At 40.0% G+C, this 19,735-nt stretch overlaps 1 protein-coding gene across 1 annotated transcript; it reads left to right on the top strand.

Moving 5' to 3' along the window:
* Positions 1–954: 954 nt before the first annotated feature.
* LOC124291295 lies at positions 955–7,717 on the top strand. Its single transcript, XM_046728269.1, has 5 exons — positions 955–1,098; positions 1,992–2,091; positions 3,772–4,005; positions 5,127–5,363; positions 6,830–7,717. The coding sequence occupies exons 1-5, from the start codon at positions 1,075–1,077 to the stop codon at positions 7,402–7,404; spliced, it is 1,170 nt and encodes a 389-aa protein (XP_046584225.1). The 5' UTR covers positions 955–1,074; the 3' UTR covers positions 7,405–7,717.
* Positions 7,718–19,735: the final 12,018 nt, after the last annotated feature.

The raw sequence follows: 19,735 nt of genomic DNA, 5'->3' as shown, positions 1-19,735 counted from the left end.
TTAGCCAATCAGATGCAGCGTTGGAGACAAACATCTGATTATGAAGAGCATTCTGTATAAATGCAGAATTGGGAGTAGTAGTCGACATTTAAACGAGAACGCACCAATACCAAGCAGCTGTTTCACTAAGTCACAGGCATCATGGTGAGTCACGTTACTTAGATTGTTTGCTATATGATAAATAAGTTTCTCAAATATTACAGGAAAACGTTCACCTTTACTGGAATATAACGTATATTTAGATAGCTTGACTTGGACACTAAAGCAAAAATGTGTATACTTCTAATTAGCTGATCACAAGATATTTCCATGGCATAATTTTCTTTTAATTATTTTTATAAATGAATGTTCATTTACATTTGAAAATGTACACCATTCTGCGTCGTGAAGGCGACATTATATCATGGATGATTACCGACATGCGTCGACTTCTCTCAACGCTTTGATTAAATTGTGTACATTTATGGAAAGCGGTGCTCGTGTTGTGACAACAGTTCAATACCTTTATTATGATACCCACTCGATTATCACTAATACCGATTGTCCATGCGTATGAATTGGCACTGATGCCGACGTATATAACGATGCGGGTGTTTCTATGTTTGATTTTGTTGAGGTTGACGTCCCACTCAGCTATATGCGTCTGTAAATAATTGTGTTTGGACAAGACAATGCAGTGATTAACATCATGAGCATCCATCCATGCAACTGGCATTCAATGGCATTCATTAACCAAGTCAGCAAGCCTGACCACCCGATACCGTTGGTCAACACTCACGACCAGCTCTGGTTACTTGGTTTATTCTACTGCGTAACTCCAGGGTGCTTTCATGTGTAAAATTAAGTTGTAGACAGTGTTGCGGAGTGATTAGTGTGTTCCTGGTGATGCCACACCCATCTTAATCACGTGCACGCCACTGGTTAGAACAGCTCTCACGGATCGTGTTAGCGAAAGTAGACGCGTGGGAATACTAACGTTTTGATTACGTTGTGGGTTAACAATTTGTGTAGTGTGAGGGTCGACACTCACACAGATAGTGACCACTGACTAGTATTGGAAGAAGGTGATCAAACATGCGGTCAGCAAGGCAGTCACATGTAGGTACATTTCAATTTTTTGCTTATGACGTTATTACTACAGATTCGTGTGTTTCATTGGAAGGAGATGCAAATGTTGTTTGGGAGGAAATTCAACGTTTTATAAGTAGATGGGAGCTGGTATGTGTGTCTTGTTTGGAAATCATATTTTCTTTGTAAGAATGTTTTTGTTAGAAGGATAAAACCAATACTGGATGACCATATGTACACGTAGGTATGGACAATGACGAAACAGTATCAAGATGTTTAGTTCGTTTTTTTGTTTTTGGGGAGGTTGTTGTTTGTTTGTTGTTGTTTTTTGTTTGTTTTGTTTTTGTTTTTTTGGGGGGTAGCCTAATGGTTAAAGCGTTGGCTCGTCACGCCGAAGACCCGGGTTCGAATCCCCACATGGGCACAATGTGTGAAGCCCATTTGATATTGCTGGAATATTGCTTTGCTAAAAGCGGCGTAAAACCAAACTCAGTCAGTCTGACGTTTTGGGGGAGGTTAGCCCAGTGGTAAAACGTTCGCCCGTCCAGCTGGATCCCGGAGGTTCGGGTCGATTTGAATGTGGAGTGTTTGTCCCAGTTTGATTTCTATCGCCGATACATTGCTGAAACATTTGCATTGCTAAAGTTGGCTGAAATGATGTAACAGTTCGTTGTTATCTGGGAGCAATTAGCTAATCCCATCATGCCTGTCTACAGTCCGTTTGGATACCATGTTGCGGATATTGCCTATTTATGATTCAATTTGGAATCTCAATCAGCTTTTTGGCAAGAACATAACGGTTAAGGCTTTTCTGGCCCGTGCCCACTATCCAAATACCTACACCTATGGATTCTCTGACACGGTCTTGATACTATGTACTTTGAGGAATCGTTCCCACTTAAACACACAATGATGAATTTCAGTTCTTGAACCACCTGGTGCACCGGCGTGGGAAGATGGAAGTGGAGGAGGAAATACCTGACACTAAGGATGCGTCCAGGCCCTTCCTCACCAGAAATACAGGTGAGATTTGGCATGGTTTCTCTATTTACAAGGGTTAACGTTATACTCTCTTCCATAAACGTAATTTTGATTTTATCGTCTTCTAAACTTCTCATTGCATGTGATCTATCATCACATGGTACCGAACAGAAATACCAATGGCTATGCTGAACAGCATGTCATCTCAAACATATATTGCCATTTACAGAGACATTGTTTTGTTTTAGTTTTCGTATTTTCCAATTTCATATCATTACTTATCTGTTCTTTTGTTCTGTGACGGTATCAAGAGAATGTTTAATGGTGGTTGACAAACATGCCGTTTATCTAATACTGTGGCATGAGTGAGTGATTTAATATTTAACGTCATGTCGGCAATATCTCAGCCATATCGCGACGAAAACAATTTATACAATAAAAAATGAAAACATTTTGAAGAGTAAAACCTGTCGACGATGGACAGTAAAAATACTCGAGCATCACAGATATGAATATAAAACTAGCGAGCAAAGCTAAAACATTCCAATTAAAGAAGACAATACGATATAAAAACACGGACTATAGATCGGCAACAACTGAAGGTAGATCACCATACTAGGAACCATGGGGACTTTCAGTACTTTTGCTACCTGCATGGACCCTAGTTGGATTTACACCTGTGGCATCAGGGATATCTGGTAAAATAAAATATGTCAAGCAGTTATAAGGTTCAAATGTCTTTTGGGAAACTTAAATGTTTCCTCCATATTATGTGTAGGTAACACATCGGCGACAATAACATTAGGGTCCAAAAACTTTGATCATTGGTGATGTATGACATCACTACGTACTCTCGACTGTGATACATTAGTCACCAAGGCATGGCATTTTGCTCGATGATATCTAAGAATAATGCAATAACATCCAGCATACAATATAAGTTGTATGCTTCACTCGAGGGTAATACGATCTGATGTATACCTCTTTGCAGCAGTATCACCCAAGCCGGTAGGCGTACATCAGACCGTAGTACCCGAGGAGAAGCATACAACGTATTTATCTTACCGCCATGTTAAATGTACAAAATATCATTGTATTATATTTTGAGGATCGATAAGCTCGCTACCGACTACATGACATGTAAATAAAATGGCGTCTGCCTCTCGACTGGATTTTTTTAAATCAGTGAAACATATTCTGACAAGCTAAAAACTGCTATAAAAACGGTTAATTATGATTAAGTTGAGTGTGCAAACGATTCAATGTATACAATAGTTTAAATAAAGCAGTGGAAGTCGGTAAAATAAATGTGTACATAGTGAACTCAAAAAACAGCTAATCGAACGGTTTTCGAACTCAGTGCACTGCATGCGTCATATTATGACGTCATACGATTGTTACCGATCCAGCTTCTCGAGTTTGGCGGTTACCGTTACAGAGGGTAAAATTGTTTCCAGTTGTCACCCTTCTGGGAGAGGTGACACGGGAACTTGTTAAAACGTCATTGACCAATGAATTTAAAGTACTTTACATGAAGGTAAAATAAGAATCTATATTTCTACGAACACTGTTATAACAAACTGTCTTGGGGTCCGGACCATTTGCTGTATATTGCAGTCGAAATGCATATAACTAAATGCGAACTAAAACTGGAAGTATCTTAGAGATGGTTAAAACCGTATCTTTCTGTACGTTCCTGATGTTACTTAACTGATGTTTTAGGTGAGGTTGGGATCTACATTGACCCAATCGATGCTAAGGCAGTTAACCCAAAAGAGTTTGGCCTGGAGCACTGCTTCATGATGGCAGTTAGGGACAGCCTGCTGGAGTACCTGTACGAGGTGGACCTGGTGAAGGTGAAGGGTGCCCTTGAACGTAGAGGATTGTTCAAGGGGTCATCTTGGAGGAAATACGGAAAGGTAGGGCAACATAGAAGATGTGACAGTTACATGGCCAGTACTTTAAAATCACGGAAATCACTTACAGATTCATGTTCAACCCTTTGATTGTTGAAAAAGAATGAGTCAGAGAGCATGGTTTTGCGCCGCTTTTAACAATATTCCAGCAATATCAAGGCGGGGGACTCCAGTAAAGGGCTTCTCACATTTTATACATTTTTGCTATCTAACCCGGGTCGTTGGCGTGACGAGCGAACTCCATTAGGCTACCAAACTCAGGCTCTCGTTTGTGTGTTGCCCGGAATTCATGACATGTAGTCATGACTTATATGAACAGGCAGTGTCTCATGTGTTTGCATCCATGTTTCTGTACACAAGTCAAGTATCTAATGCCAATATATACGTACCTTCATATATACGCACCAACAAATAGCATTACCATTTACCATTGTCCTTTTCCCTATCAGTATATACAGCATACCAGTCTATATAGTACCTTCCGCCTCCGATCAATCCCCATGTCAAGCGCCTCTCTTAGTGCCAGAATACATGTGGGGTCGAATCCCGGGCTCGCCTTGATTATGTTAATTTATTGGCACCATATCCATAGTCGGCGGTTTCCCTTAGGTGGTAAACGTAAAAACGACCTGCATCGATTTAGGCTTTCATCAAGTCATGTTGACACCCTGTGGGATTTATGAAGTACATGTATATCTAATGGTGTGTGATACCAACTGGCCCACACACGTTTTAATTCCACTTGAATTGTATTTTCCACACCAGATTTGCATGCATTAGAGGCCACTCCTAACCATAGTTCCGAGTGAATCATCCGGTTGGCACTACACAATTGACCACTACTCCCTTTACCAATGTGAAAAGTCCGACGGCATCCTATGCGTATCTTAACTTTAAACAAATAATTTGTTTTGTTTGTTACTTAAAGTCACACTCAACAATAGTTATACTGTATAACGAAACCTGTACATAATGAAACCAGTGATTGATATCATGAGTCACGGTCAACGCCGTCGGGGTACAGTCATATGACCGGCCAAGTTGCCGAGCCTGATGTCCCGATCCAAATAGGTAGTTTTTTGTTTTGTTTTGTTTTTTGCTCCAGATTTAAATCTTCATATTACTTTCTCTTAAACGTAATTCATTTCGGTTTCCTTAAAGGTATGATCTTGATAGTTACCTTCGATCACCTTGAGGGTCTGGAGAGTCTTTGGAGGCTTTGGGAGAAGGACAAATTGTCGGCATTGTTCCAGGAACTGTTCGTCACCAACGACACACTGAAGCAATGCTGTGTGACTCGACTGACTATTCGCGCCAAAATGTGGGAGGATGAGTATGTGGATTGCAAAGAAGAGATGCTCAACAGGTCCAGTGAGCGAGTCAGCATTGCCAAGTTCCGTGAGTAACACCACATATCCCTTGTGTATTGGTATATCGTTCTTGTTTGATTCAAATGTCGCAAAGAAAAATTCCCTTGTTTGTGTAGAGATTCGTCGGTTACATCGTCATGGTCAAAATGTGTATGAACAGCAGCGTGCCATACGGTTACGAACAAACATGGCTGACATTATACGAACAGCCTCATTAGCGGATACTGTTATTTTTATACTATTTGATTATTTACTGTCTCCTTTCCATTCTTCTCATTCTCAATTCTTCGTCTTCGTTTACCCCTGGACCTTGCAAAACGCTTCCTAATGTTCACATCTCGAACGCTTAACTTACTCGTAAACTTATGGCACATCTCTGTAGATTGTCTTTTGCAAACGGACCGCCTACGTGGTGTAGATTTGCGTCAGACCATAGTGTGTTCTTATGCAAATAAGAATGGTCAATGCAGATATTTATGGGGTTTAAACATCATTGTCTCGTGTCTGTCTGACCGACATGTTGTTGAGTCAGTCACTGAACCTCCAAGTTGCTCCAATGGATATGATAATCACGTCTGGATGCACAGTGCAAAATATTTACAGGAATTCTTTCAGATCTTGTGTCATCCTACGGCACCTCGAATAATATTATTTACAAGGAGCACAATTGGGTTAGAAAGGAATGTTGGGGTTGCAAGGATAAATCCTTGGTTAAGAAAATGTTCCTTGAAGAAGTACATACTGACCATCGCAACCTCTCATGTGCTGGATTGAATACAGAAAAGCTTACGGTTATCTACCTCACGAATGGATTTTGAGGTCACTTGAGATGCAATCGCAAGGGCTGTCCTCAAAACCCACTTCCATTAGAAGAAGAAGAGTTCAGAGTGATTCGTTAGACCTGGGTTTTTTCTGTCTGTCCCTAAATAAGTGTCAATAGGTGTCAACCAAGCGAACTGATGGCTCATGATCTAATCGACACATTTTCAGTGTGTTGAGGGATGGCATCTCATAACCGACCGGCTCAGATTCCATTGTTTTCGTGTCCTTGGTGTGGTACCTCCTGATCTCTTGGCTGGGTTCTCCACCGGAAGCACAACCCTTCTAATCGTAAGAATGTAATGTTAGTGGAATACATATTCTCTGGAACTTTATGTTGGGCAACTGTGTGCATTTTTTAAGTCCGATTATCTTGTTCTTCTCTATTGCTTCTCTTTTTTCTAATCTAGGGGTAATGATAGTGGAATAATGCTAGCATTATATCGTGAAGTCCGTTCTTCTTAGTCGAATCACAGTCTTGGGGTTAACTGCAGAAAATGCTATGTCTCCCAGATCGGACTTGTAACTATTATCTAGTCAATATATATTTGCCCAAAGTACCATTACAACGTCTACCAATGCCAGCCAAACCAATATATTATTTAAACCGGTGTTGGGGTATGAATGGCATCTGTTACATCAAGGTAACTGTATTATGATGGCATTTCGTTCCAGCTAATGACATACGAATCCTGAAAGAGATCCGGGATTGCCAGAAACAGCTTGGCGAGGACACCACGAGGATGAGGGACATGGAGAACGATTTCGAGCTGAATCTGGACGACTTCATGATCTGCGTGAAACGCATCCTGCCAGATGATGTTGCTGTAATCCACTCACTGGGTGACTTCCGCAACTCTGTCACAGTAGCTAAGGGCATCCGGAAAACAGGATTTGAATCCATCGACATATATCTTGATACTCTTGATGTCATTGAAGAGATCTTTGATAACTTGGAGAGGGTTTTCTGCTACCGGCTTTCCCAAATTCACGGAGTGTGCCAGACGGAGGAACAGAAAGACAAAGTGGAGATGATCAAGGCAAGCAGGAAGGATATGGAAGAACTCCTTAAACCAGACCACAGTCTTCTCAAAGTTCGGTTCAAAGACTGGGAAGTTAAGATTAATCAGCGTGAAAAGAAATTATTTGTAGGGCTAATTAGTTTGATACCAATAGCACTGGAGAAGGTCATTGATATAGATCATTATATAGATGAGTTCATTACCGCTTTCCCGGAACAGATCGCATAGTGGATTGAAACAAACATTGTCGTATCTGTCCGAAGGTGTCAGAAGAAGACATATCGGTTTGCCGACATAATGGCATCCACTCTCCCCATTATGTAAATTGATCACAGATTTTAATATCCCCAGTTGCAACTTTAAGTCACTCCTTCCAAATACATGTAATGCAATTGAGTACATGTCCATTTATATGTTAATGCGAGATTAGATAGGCGTTTTAAATCTTGGTGTATGTATTTACTTTTGAGAACATGTGTACATGTGTATGTAAACAAATTTATCTTACCTCGCATATAAAAGACATAAATTTCTGATTGGATGAGCGCTCTATTATTTTCAATGTACCCCGCTTACAAGCGAGTAACATTTTCCATGTTACACGCTGGGAATGCCGAACTGTGGAAATTCATTTGTTACTTCGTGTTAGTAATTCTTTATCTCAAATAACTGAGTCACGTATGATGTACGGAAATTACCGATGTTTTGCAAATTCAAATCGCTGGAAGGGAGATAACTCTAAATTTGGTTTTCTTGTTATTTGCTAGATTCGATGTCATCTCAAAACCTAGTATTAGCTTATTGCCTAACTCTGGTACACGTTCTTATGATCCGATACTCGTGCTTTAAACAGTTCAAAATTAACATTGAGGTGTTCGATAAGATAAATACGTTGTTCACTGGTCCCTCGGGGCCCATGGGTTGATGTCCACTCTATGTGTGTTTATGAAAACCTCACCCTTCGGGCTCAAAAAACAAAGACAAACACAGAGGGTACATCGTGGTCCCCATCGTGACCAGTGAACAACGTATACTGTGCACCTCCAGTAACTTTCACGCTATCGAATTGTCTGTGTGTTCCATCAAAACAGGGGGCGGTGGGGTAGCCTAGTGGTTACAGCGTCCGCTCGTCACGCCGAAGACCCGGGTTCGAATCCCCACATGGGCACAATGTGTGAAGCCCATTTCTGGTGTCCCCCGCCGTGATATTGCTGGAATAGTGCTAAAAGCGGCGTAAAATCATACTCACTCACTCACTCCATCAAAACAGTGGAAATTATCATCTCTGAAGGGAAACGCTATATTGGATAGATACGGTTTTTATAGAATTCTTTGGTAGTCATATATGTATTTAGTTACCGTTATTTGCATTATGTGTATTGACTACGTAGCTGTAGCCGTCACACGGGAATGTGCCAACAGTCATGCCCACATCCACACGTTTGTTTTACACATAATGCTATCTCTCATTCTTCAATATCAATTCCATTCCGTCCATCTATATGTTAATGTGCTATACGCTATGATGTCTGTCATTAAATCATGCGCAAAAAACATTGATTTTGGTTTCTTTCAGGCGGGAAATGAACGCCATTGTGCTCACTTCCTTTGCAGGATGATCTGGTGTTTGTTCAATCGATACAGAAACGATGGAGAGAATGTTACCAGTTTCACATACTAAACAGTGTAGAACAAGTAGATGCATGGCTATCTTTATTTACGTAGCTGTATAACACAGTAGACAGCTAATTACAAGCTTTATATATATATATATATACGAAACATGTACAAGATGCAGTCTGCTTATACCAAGCTTCAGCTGCGAACCAACAGTGACTCCAGATATCATCAGATATTCCCACAACGTCATGAAGGACGTGCAAACAGCATTTTACCAACTTCATACAAGGTAGACCTGGGAGAAAGCTTATGACGTGTCATCTACGACACAATGCGGATCATATCTATGTGTATTGAGATGCAAGGTCATGTGATGCATAGGTCATAGTATACATGCGTGATACTAACACATGCCTGAGGTTGACTAGATGTGCATAGCGTCTGCTTGTCAGTTGTGGGTTTGCCAAATACACTGTTTCTAATTTGAACTATATAAAGGACAGATGTTAACAACATGGTGTTCAGATTTTTAGTATCTCACATGTAATACTCCTCATCATAATCTATACATAATCCTCTGCAGACTTTATGAATTCCTAAAAGATTATATCCACTTCGAAATATCAAGCGAGCTTTTCTGCGCGACAAGTTATAAATATTTAACAAAAAGTTCTCAATTTCGACGTACATGCAGAATAAGATACATGAGTGCGATTGCAAACCACAAAAAATTACACTCGTTGTGTAAAAAGTTCTAAAATAAATAACAATCAAAAACCTTTTTGTAAGATTCAGGTTGAAACCAAACCTAAAACACTGAATTACGATCATCCTTTAATCATATAAGACGAGTAATTATATAGTTACAATACATAATTGCAACTATTGTATCATACCACAGCAAGGCTCATATGAGACAGACAGCCCTACGAACGAGGAGGAACTATATTGTGGCATGGATGTACTGTAATAACAAGATTTGTTCCAAAACGTTTTGGTAACCTGACTTTATGTAACATAATGTAAAGTGTTGCTTCATGCTCAGATTACATGCCTGCGTACAAAGATTTCGCCGCTGCCTACTTTGGTGGCGTCAGTCAAGGAGCGCTGTACGTAAAGCAGCTGTCTGTGTTCGGTTCAACGTATCTGATGAGGTAAACCGGTCTGTAGAGTCTATTCATGGAACGTATGTGTAATTGTTTACATTGGCAGAAACGGCACTTTCGTGACTTTCTCTTGTTCCAGAGTGATGCTATAATTAATATTTGTAATTATTTGGTCTTGTTTTAGCGTTTCAATCTGAAAAAGGAACATCTGTGCGATGAAAACAAGTTAGGTGTTCTGTTATTGGATTAGACTCTCAGCTACAGTGTCCTTTACTGTCATTAGAAATCTGTAATCAGTCATTAGAATCAACATGCATCCAGACGGAGTCTACTAATGCCTACAGGGAATAACGCCTACAGTCTTATAGAAACAACTTTACGCACCAATCATGGTTTTCAAATTTAATGCTTTCAACCTTTCATTAAAGTGGTATGTCGAATATCAGGGGCGTCGTCCATGATCTGAATCCATGCGTCTTGGACCATGGCTACTTCCTCTACACTCAGGCTTCAGAACATCGGCTTCAGTGAAGCCTATCAGCAGGATCCAGAGATTCATTGATGGATAAGAAGAGCAGCAGCACTTCCCCTCCTCCCAGTAGCCATGGTCCAAGACGCTTGGATTGAGATCATGGACGATGCCACTGACATTCGACAGAAAGATGAGTTCCATGACTACGTGACCAGCACCTGGCTTGACGATCATGCCAAGTTTCGTGCTGGATTGTGGAATCACCATGAGAAGCAAGGCCCGAGGGATCTCCTCGAGGGATGGCATTCACACCTGGGTTTGATTCCCCACATGGATTCTATTCAATTTGTCCCTTGCCGTGATATTTCTGGAATATTGCTAAAAACGTCCTAAAACCATAGTCACTCACGCTTATGTGAATTTGTTTACGAATACACGAGTTGGTGATCTTTAACTTTAATTCACACACACCACCAGTATACATCCTAAATCCCAAACAGTTTCATGTATGGTATACAAACCACTTAAACACATCGCAAGCTTGCGTCAGATCTTCCAGAATTAGTTTTATAAGAAACACTGACTGAGAAAGAAAGGAAGCTCTTACACATTACAATTCCTTGTTGGCCAATATCTCACTTTCGTTCGAGAGGTATACACGGACGGTATTTACGAAGAGATTGCATAACCCAACAGTAACTGTCAATAACAATATCCTGTGTGCGTGTAGTTTGGTGTACTCCGCTACGTAACCACAGTAAAGGCCCTGGAGAAGGACTCAATGCACATTCCTATTACTTTAAGTGCTGTTTAAAAGCTACCTTGGCTCTCTTAATTCTGACGATATTGTCTTTCCATACACTCATACAGCACTGCAAGTGTTATTACGTTCACGAAACTGCCTTTTCGAAATGTTTCGTGGTGTGTATATACCATATCATGACTCATTCAGAAAAGGTGTGACACATGAATGTCTTTTAGGGTACTGTTTACATGTTATAAACAAGCTCTTATGTCATCGTGGAGGGAACATTAACACGATCACAGGGTCCATTGTTCGCTGAGGTTAAAGGTACCCTTGAGAACTATAGCGAGCAAATGAACAGGACAGATAGACTTTAATAAAAGGACATCCACTTAACGGGTATTTTCAGCTACATTACTTTGATCTTCTTTCCATATGGGCGGTTGGGTAGCCTAGTGGTAAAGGCGTTCGCTCGTCACGCCGAAGACTCGGGTTCGATTCCCCACGTGGGTACAATGTGTGAAGCCCATTCTGGTGTCCCCCGCCGTGATATTGCTGGAATATTGCTAAAAGCGGCGTAAAACCAAACTCACTCACTCACTCACTCACTCTTCTTTCCATATGTTCCACAATATAATGGTGTTGAGAGGAGATAGATTTCACAGATCGTGCATCTGCAACAAGGTGAACTATCATGTGTTGTAAGCATATATATACAGAAAACACCTCTCCTGTGCATGACAAGTGATAATTATATGGTAGGAAAATTACTGCTTCACATAAATAAATATTTCAGCAAGGCTCAAGTTGTGATTAAACATGAATTCATTTTACAAAGATGAAGGAACTTGTGATGTGCATCTGAGTGATGCAAGGATGGAATGGACTTTGGGTCCAGCCATAGATTCGATATGTCGTATACGTACACGTCCTTTGTCGCTCGATACCATCAAGTTCTAATGAAGTTTTTAAATAACAAAAACTAAAAACATTCGCGCTAAAGGCAGCACACTAATAAACAATTTCTTATTAAAACAAGGCACTCTGAAAGGGACATTTAGGCCTCACACAAAAAATAATGTAATGACAGTGTGTTGTGATGTGTTTGATTCAGAGTGAAGGAATTTGAAGTCCGTTGCAGGCGTTCTCTGTCGTGATATGCCAGGAATAACACTAAATTCGGCTTAAGTGAGTGAGTGAGTTAAAAATTATAGTCACATCGGCAATATTTCAGCCATATTGTGACTTAAAAAGTTATAAATTAATAATAAACACAATTACATTATAAAACACCTGTCAACGAAGGACAGTAAAATAACTAGATTATCACAGGAATAAATTTAAGACTAGTAATTAAATCTAAAATATTTTTACCTATAAATGACAATACAATATAAAAACAGGCTATAGATTGCCAACAACTGAAGGTAGATCACCATACTAGGGACAAATATTCGGCTTAAGCGTAGGTTAGTTACATATGAAAGAAGAGTTGATGCAAGGCAGGAACTTGTGAGCGGCAGTAAGCAATACGAGAATGCACAAGTGCACACAGACAAAGTTCGAGAACAGTGGACTATCCTTCTCTGACTGACAAATCATCATGTCCTGTCATACTGCACGCGGTGCATCTTGTTGTCTAGGGCAACATGAATATGTGTACAGCGCCCACGAGCCGGAGAGTGTTCGGTAGAGTTAAGGGCGACAACTCGCGTTGCTCTGTGGGACGTAGACATAGCATATTGAGACCCCCTGGTACTCGCTACGATTGTATTGTAACGGGTAGTTTCTAATACTTCACACGCGAATGACATAAAATCACATTTTCAGGTCACCGAGTCTCATTCCCGCGAGATTAAACATTATAATATAGAGAAAGACAATATTTTAGATTGCACTGACACAATTGCTGCTATACATCAATTGTTCATAGTTTACCTTCAGGAGGAGAGTTTCTATCTACCATGAAGCACACAACATGTTGTTACTCCGAAGAAATATGAAGTATTATCCTTGTGTTAAGTTATGATTTGTAATACGAAATATTTTAAGTATATTTTCGTTGATAAAAATATTATTTTTCTTTTATATCAATAGCTTTCTGAATTCAAACATGCCTTTATCGAGTACTCTCGGAGACTGGGCTGATGATGAAAGTCCTGATAATAGCCTTAGTCTTATAAGTTGGGGCACTGGTTGCACAGCAGGCTAAAACCTCAGACAGAAGGTTCGAATCCTAGTTTCGCCAAATGATGTTTCTAAGGTTAACTGCACCAAGTTCGGAGACTTTCATGACCACTGACGTTCCTCCCAAGTCAGGCTGATACGATGTGAAGAAGATAAATAGGGTTTTAGGAGTCGTTAGACCAACCTCACTCACTTACTTATCATAAATAAACATCATGCAAGTTTGACACATCTTGTACACATCTGGTGCAATTTTGTCTATCTTAACATTGTAACACATATAGAGACTCTGAGAGTGTATCATCGTATCGCATTTTGACAATAGCTGGATTGTCTGGTTCAGACCCGATTGTTTTACAAACAACATCATACAGCTGTAATACTGTCGAAACAAATATCTGCTCGTGATTCAGTCACAACTGTACAATCGACTCTACTTTTGGCAGAGATTTCCTATGAATGTGGAAGGGTTTTGTCTCTTCTATTTGGAATGGCACTCAACCCCCAAAGTACCAAACTCTGTACAGGAAAGTGTATTTTCAATGTCATATGTAACATACAAGAGAGTAACATATATCAAATATACAAGAGAGTGTCTATTTTTTAAGGAAAACGTTGAAATTTTTGTTTCTTTTATAACGTTATACTTACAACTTTACGTGATAAAAGAATGAGTTATGGCTCTTCGGTAACTCTAACTTGCAAGGATGTAACAAATCTTCTTTTTTGACCTTTTTTAGGCGTCATAGGCTGTCACTCAGTAAACCTGGACCGGGCTCTGTCTACTTAGATGCGACTCTCTGGAACTGCATCAGACCGCTCACTGTCCTTAATTCCATTATAGATTTGGAATACATCACCTACACAGAGACTACTACGTGATTGTCTGTCAGACGCTATTTATCTTACAACTAGCTTTTTTCAAACAAACATTGTTTACGCTGATTGAAAGATAAACAGTACATGACTGACAAGAGTGCAGAGTCTTACACCCCCCGCAATCACACCATTACAACTGCCCATAGACACAGACATACATTAATTCGACTGAAGCACGCGTACGAGAAACATAGCACCGAATTGTAGTCAGGAAAGACGTCCTTCATATGACCTTAGGCCTTCACCATGGAGCAGCCAAACCCGGACATGAAAGTAGATACATATACGTTTGATACACGTTATCACTAATGCGTATAATAAATTCGAATATCATTAAATAGAAACCGAGTGCTGTACATAGGATATGTGCCCACTCATGCACAGTTTGGATACCAAATGCCTTCTTCAAATCTTATCATCATTTGACGTGCAGGTAGAAATAAGTTAAACAATCAGCTTATAGGTAAATGATTGTTATGAATAAGAGGACATGTATATGAATTCTTGATAGGTACTAAAATTTAATCCTTTAACGGTCTGTCTATTTTGTAATGCATAAAATAGTGAATCTGTTTAAAATATGTACTTCCACTTAATGGCTGTGATTGGAGAAGTGTAGTGAAATACACAGAAACAGATTTGTTTTGTTTCTTGAGTAACGCCGGATTCCACAATATGCCAACTGTATGACGGGGGTCTTTACATCAAAGAGTCCAGACAATCCAGTGATCAACAGCAAGAGCATCGATCTGCGCAATTGGGATAAGATGACATGTATATGACAACCAGGCCAGCGGGAATGACCACCCGATACCGTCAGTTGCTCTTTCAAAAGGCAAGATTTGCTGAAGACCAATTCTAATCCGGATCATCACGGGTCTCAGAGTGAGTGAGTGTGTATGTTTTAAGCAAAATATTCCAGCGGGGGACACCGGACATCGAACCCGGGTCTTCGTCGTGACGAGCAAACGCTTTAACCATTAGACTACCCCAACTGAAGAAGAGGAAATGCAGGTACGAAATATGTGTAGAGATAGTTTTACCACAGTCCCCTCATTTGTCACTCTAACGTATTATCTGTGTCTGAAAGTTGTGTAGTTCCTTTCACATTTCAAACGATTTTAAGCAAGGACAACGCTCAAATGTGCAATGATGTGCCTGTTGAACGGTCAGCGCACACCACATTCAGGCACAGTTCGATAATTTGATGCATGACTATGTTTTCGTCTCGTGGAGTGCCCTGGTGATAAGTGTCTTAAACCTTCAAGGGGTTTCAGATGACACAAACTGCTTCACGTTCCATATCTGCTGAAATCCCGGGACAGAATATAATTCCCGTACCGGATATTTCTTGCCAGACATTACCAAAATGGGCGACCGGATGCACAGACTGTTTGACTCTGATGCTATTCCCGTGCTCAGTGTCTCAGATCTGTGTGATGAAGACTTGACTGGGGACAGAATCTGGCAATAATGCAGGACCACAGTTAAATGGGCATTAAACAACATGGACTCACTCGCAACAAGTGCCATTTGAATCACTCTTATGGTATACGAATTTAGAAATTCCAAAATACAAGACTCTCTCTCCGCGTTTGGTTTTTATATTTTATTAATTTAAAACGAAATGATTTAAATTTTGTGCAAATCGCCACCAATGACTTGAGGGCGGCCTATTATGTTTCGCTCACCGACCAAAATAAATTCTGAATAAGCCGACGTGATTATGAATAGCTGTATACACACACGATATAATGACAACCGACAGGATGTATCTTCTATACTCACATTCTGTACTTCTATTTCAACGTAAGAGATAATTAGCGTTTTGTCAACAAACTTACATCACTGCATGCTCTAAATGGGCTCATTGAACCGTTTGCTTGCTTGCTTGATTTCCAAACGATCTACGCCTGGTCTGTGTCACCCGATAGGTCGAAGGTATAGGTTCTACTTCAAGGGTTCATCTATTTGATCAGGCCCATTGTCTGTACAGAAATGTGCCCAGATGGACAGATTATTGGCAGTGGTGCAAAAAAGGGTTGCGCAAACTGGACGCCACGGTGTGTGCTGAATCTGTGCGGCTTCATCGTTACCCACGTCACTAGAAACAGGCTAATTACCATACATGTCGCGTTAGCTGTGCTGTATGTAGTGCAAGTACCAGCATTCCTGATTATCTACATCATCATCATCATCAAAGTCAGTGAGTGAGTTAAAATTTTAAGTCACATCGGCAATTTTTCAGCCAAATCGCGTCTAAATCAAGTTATAGATGTATAGTGATTAAAAGTAAATTATAAACACGAGTCAACGATGGACAGTCACCATCATCAAAACACGACAATGATACATTGTATGTGGATGCACCCTGTCCAAGATGCAAACCTCAAGGAGACATCCGAATGCACCATTCAAATCCACTTGGCTTATTGGGTTATCAGTAGACTAACGGCGTGAGTATATTGCATGCTTTCACAGTAAGCCGTATTGCAACTGATTCACCAGAAAATAACTCGACAATCTGTTATGATCGACATTTCCGTGTTGATGGAGGTATAAATGTTCAAAACAATGTGCAAATCCGCTTTTCACAAAGTGTGTGACCGATACCTCAGTAAACAACTGGACAATCTTCTCTGACAAATATGAATTTGACTTTTAAATATTTATGGATGTAGAGACGTATAAAACGTGAAATAAAATCCCTGCCATGCGAAGTATGTACATATTGAAATCAGTGCTCACGCCTCAAATCATGAAACTCTAAGTTAGCCAATCGAATTCTTCGGAATCACTTTCATCTGAACAGAAACAGAAATTAGATACACAATATTAAAAAATATATATCCTCTGACGCCACGGCTGCCATCAGATAATGGAACCAGTGTAAGAATGACTTGAACAAGTGAAACTAATACGTCTAGACCCAAAATGAAGTTCTCGAACTGCATACAGATACGATATTTTAGCAATAAGGTAATAAGTGTGAACTATGACAAACTGATGTATTAAACAGCGAACAAATACTGACAGCATGACAACATGTAGATCATTTCTACCAACTAGTTTCGACAAGCTTTGCCACCAGAGAGTACACGAACCACTCTTCTGTGTGTCGTGTTTGCAATGCAGCCTCTGCAAAAAATACGATCAACGAAAAACCTCCATGATATCTTTCTAATCTTCCTCCTGGAATGGCATTCTCTTCACTGACACACTAGCTGGAAATAATAATAATAAATATAGTTGCAGGCAACGATGAGGTCTCCTTGGCTTTACTTTCTATCTATTGTATCTGAGGTCTAGAGATCATCGTCCAAAACGGAGCCAGAACACATGATTTGACAGGCGAGCGGATCTTCCAAATACAGCCGGGGTCACGGGGGTCATGTACCTTTTAAGAAGTTCCGGAGAAGAAATAGTTCCTTCTTTAAAAGGCTGAATCTCAGTTGTTCTTGGGTCTACGTTCAAAACAATTAGTACTAGTGTTCTGGAATCACCAGGACATCATCTACCATACTGGCACTTTTTGTGCAGAATTTGCACCTTTTGGGAGCAAACTACTCAGAAAAGTGCTGAAAAACATGGCCAAAAACTGAAAACATAAATAACTGCCAAACGGTACGTTTTAGCGACTTGACCCGTCCAGGCAAAATTGTTGGGAATTCGATTGTGCATCTGTACAAGAACTTTGGAGGTGTTGGAACAATTAGTTCTTGAGATATTTGCTGTCAAACGTTGAAATTTTGGAATTAATTTTGAATTATCACCCCTTTGCTATTGGGCCAAGAGCCTAGAGATTTTTAAGGGGAATATCTACACCTCGATGCGCATCTGTGTGATTTTTTGTAAGCGATTCGGAGCATTGGTTTAGGAGTTATGTTTGGTACAAAAATCGGCGGAATAATAAATAATAATAATAATAATCCGAACGATTACAATAGGTCTCCTGCCTAGAGGCAAGGAGCCCTAATAATAATAGGCCATTTATATAGCGCCTTTCCACGTCACAGGGTTATGCTCAAAGCGCTTCCTGAGCTCAAGTTAAAACTATATACAGCTGGCAGGTGCGGATGATTGGAAGTAACGACCATCACTATCTCCTCTGTTTGCAATGTTGCAATATTCATGCATTATAAGTGTTTTCAGAAACCGCCGAGACCTCACACATGTTTCTGTGAGCTATTCAGGTAACAAATTGGCTCACTTCATTACCATTCACATAAAGGTTCAGATGTGACGTGATTAGCAGAAAATGGTTTCGAGAAGGGAAAGATGGAGGAAATCATGCAACCCCATGTGATTTCTGTCTTTCAGTGCAAAGTGATTAGCTTACTGTCAGTCATAACAGTTCGAACTGTTGCGCCTGAGAAGGTCCTGCACTTATGCCCTCGACATACACTCTGATCTACATTTACACAATGTATGCAGTACAAAAGATAAGAGATCATTCAGGCTCTACGGGGAGTGTATGCTTGTTTAATGCCGCGCTGCTCTTAACAGTGTTCGAATTATATGACACAGGCCTGTCCATATTCGTTGGCCAGATAAGCAAGTGATTGACAGCATGAGCTGATTGAGACACGATGGGATACACCGACGTGCAATATACTAACTGCATGTGCCTCAGACATTGCTTCAGATCAACAAATACAATCCAGTGACAAAATCAACCTACATATAACAGGCGATCATCGTTGATAACGTCTGTTAATTTATGTCTACCTGTCTCGTGCAGAATATCATGAACGTATCCATCAATACAAGAGGATCCTTTTAATCAGCATACAGGTAGAAATAAAGTCATATTTGTCATTGATATTATTTATTCAAACTAGTTTTATTACATTTATTATATAACTTGGATCATTCTGTGACATCAGTTCAAACCTTAGGGCACTCACTCTTCCCCCTTAAATTCTCACACAGTTCTTCTAACTACGCCTTACGTTAAGTTTCCTCGCTCCAAATTTACCAACATAGCCAAAGCACGCTCACCTCATGTCACAATTGTGTTCCATGTTTGGAATTTGTAGACTATAAAACATTATAACTGACTGGAGCTTTTAAGAACTAAGACAGTACAGTTTATAGATACCAAAGGCATCCACGGCAAAATCGCATTTACCATTATTTTTATGAATATATTCCTTATATAAATACAACTGTGGTCGTTGATTAAATCACTGAGGTATTACGATGCAGCTGATTATCAAGGCAATACACGTTTTATCCTCAAACATCTGATTTAACCTAGTAACCTATAAAGACATTGTTGCTTTCATCTATGCTGTCAGCTGAACGTGTGTGTCTTAATTCAATTATTAGTGGAATGTGAAATTTTCCTTGATCTTAGATTCAAGTGATAAGTGAAATGTCTATTCCGCGGAAGATTTAAACTTGTTTCCAACTGGTTACCCACTGTGTATGACTAAGATTTACATATCACGAATATTGCTGAGTGCGGCGTAAAACTAAATTCACTCACTCACACATCACGAATTGGTTTGTGCTGCAGTTGCATTGGATCTCTCTGTCATTGCGTTT

Source organism: Haliotis rubra, unplaced genomic scaffold (assembly GCF_003918875.1).
Source record: "Haliotis rubra isolate DU_JTF1 unplaced genomic scaffold, ASM391887v1 Scf49, whole genome shotgun sequence".
Lineage (NCBI taxonomy): Eukaryota > Metazoa > Mollusca > Gastropoda > Lepetellida > Haliotidae > Haliotis > Haliotis rubra.
This window is presented reverse-complemented; position numbering and strand designations above follow the sequence as displayed.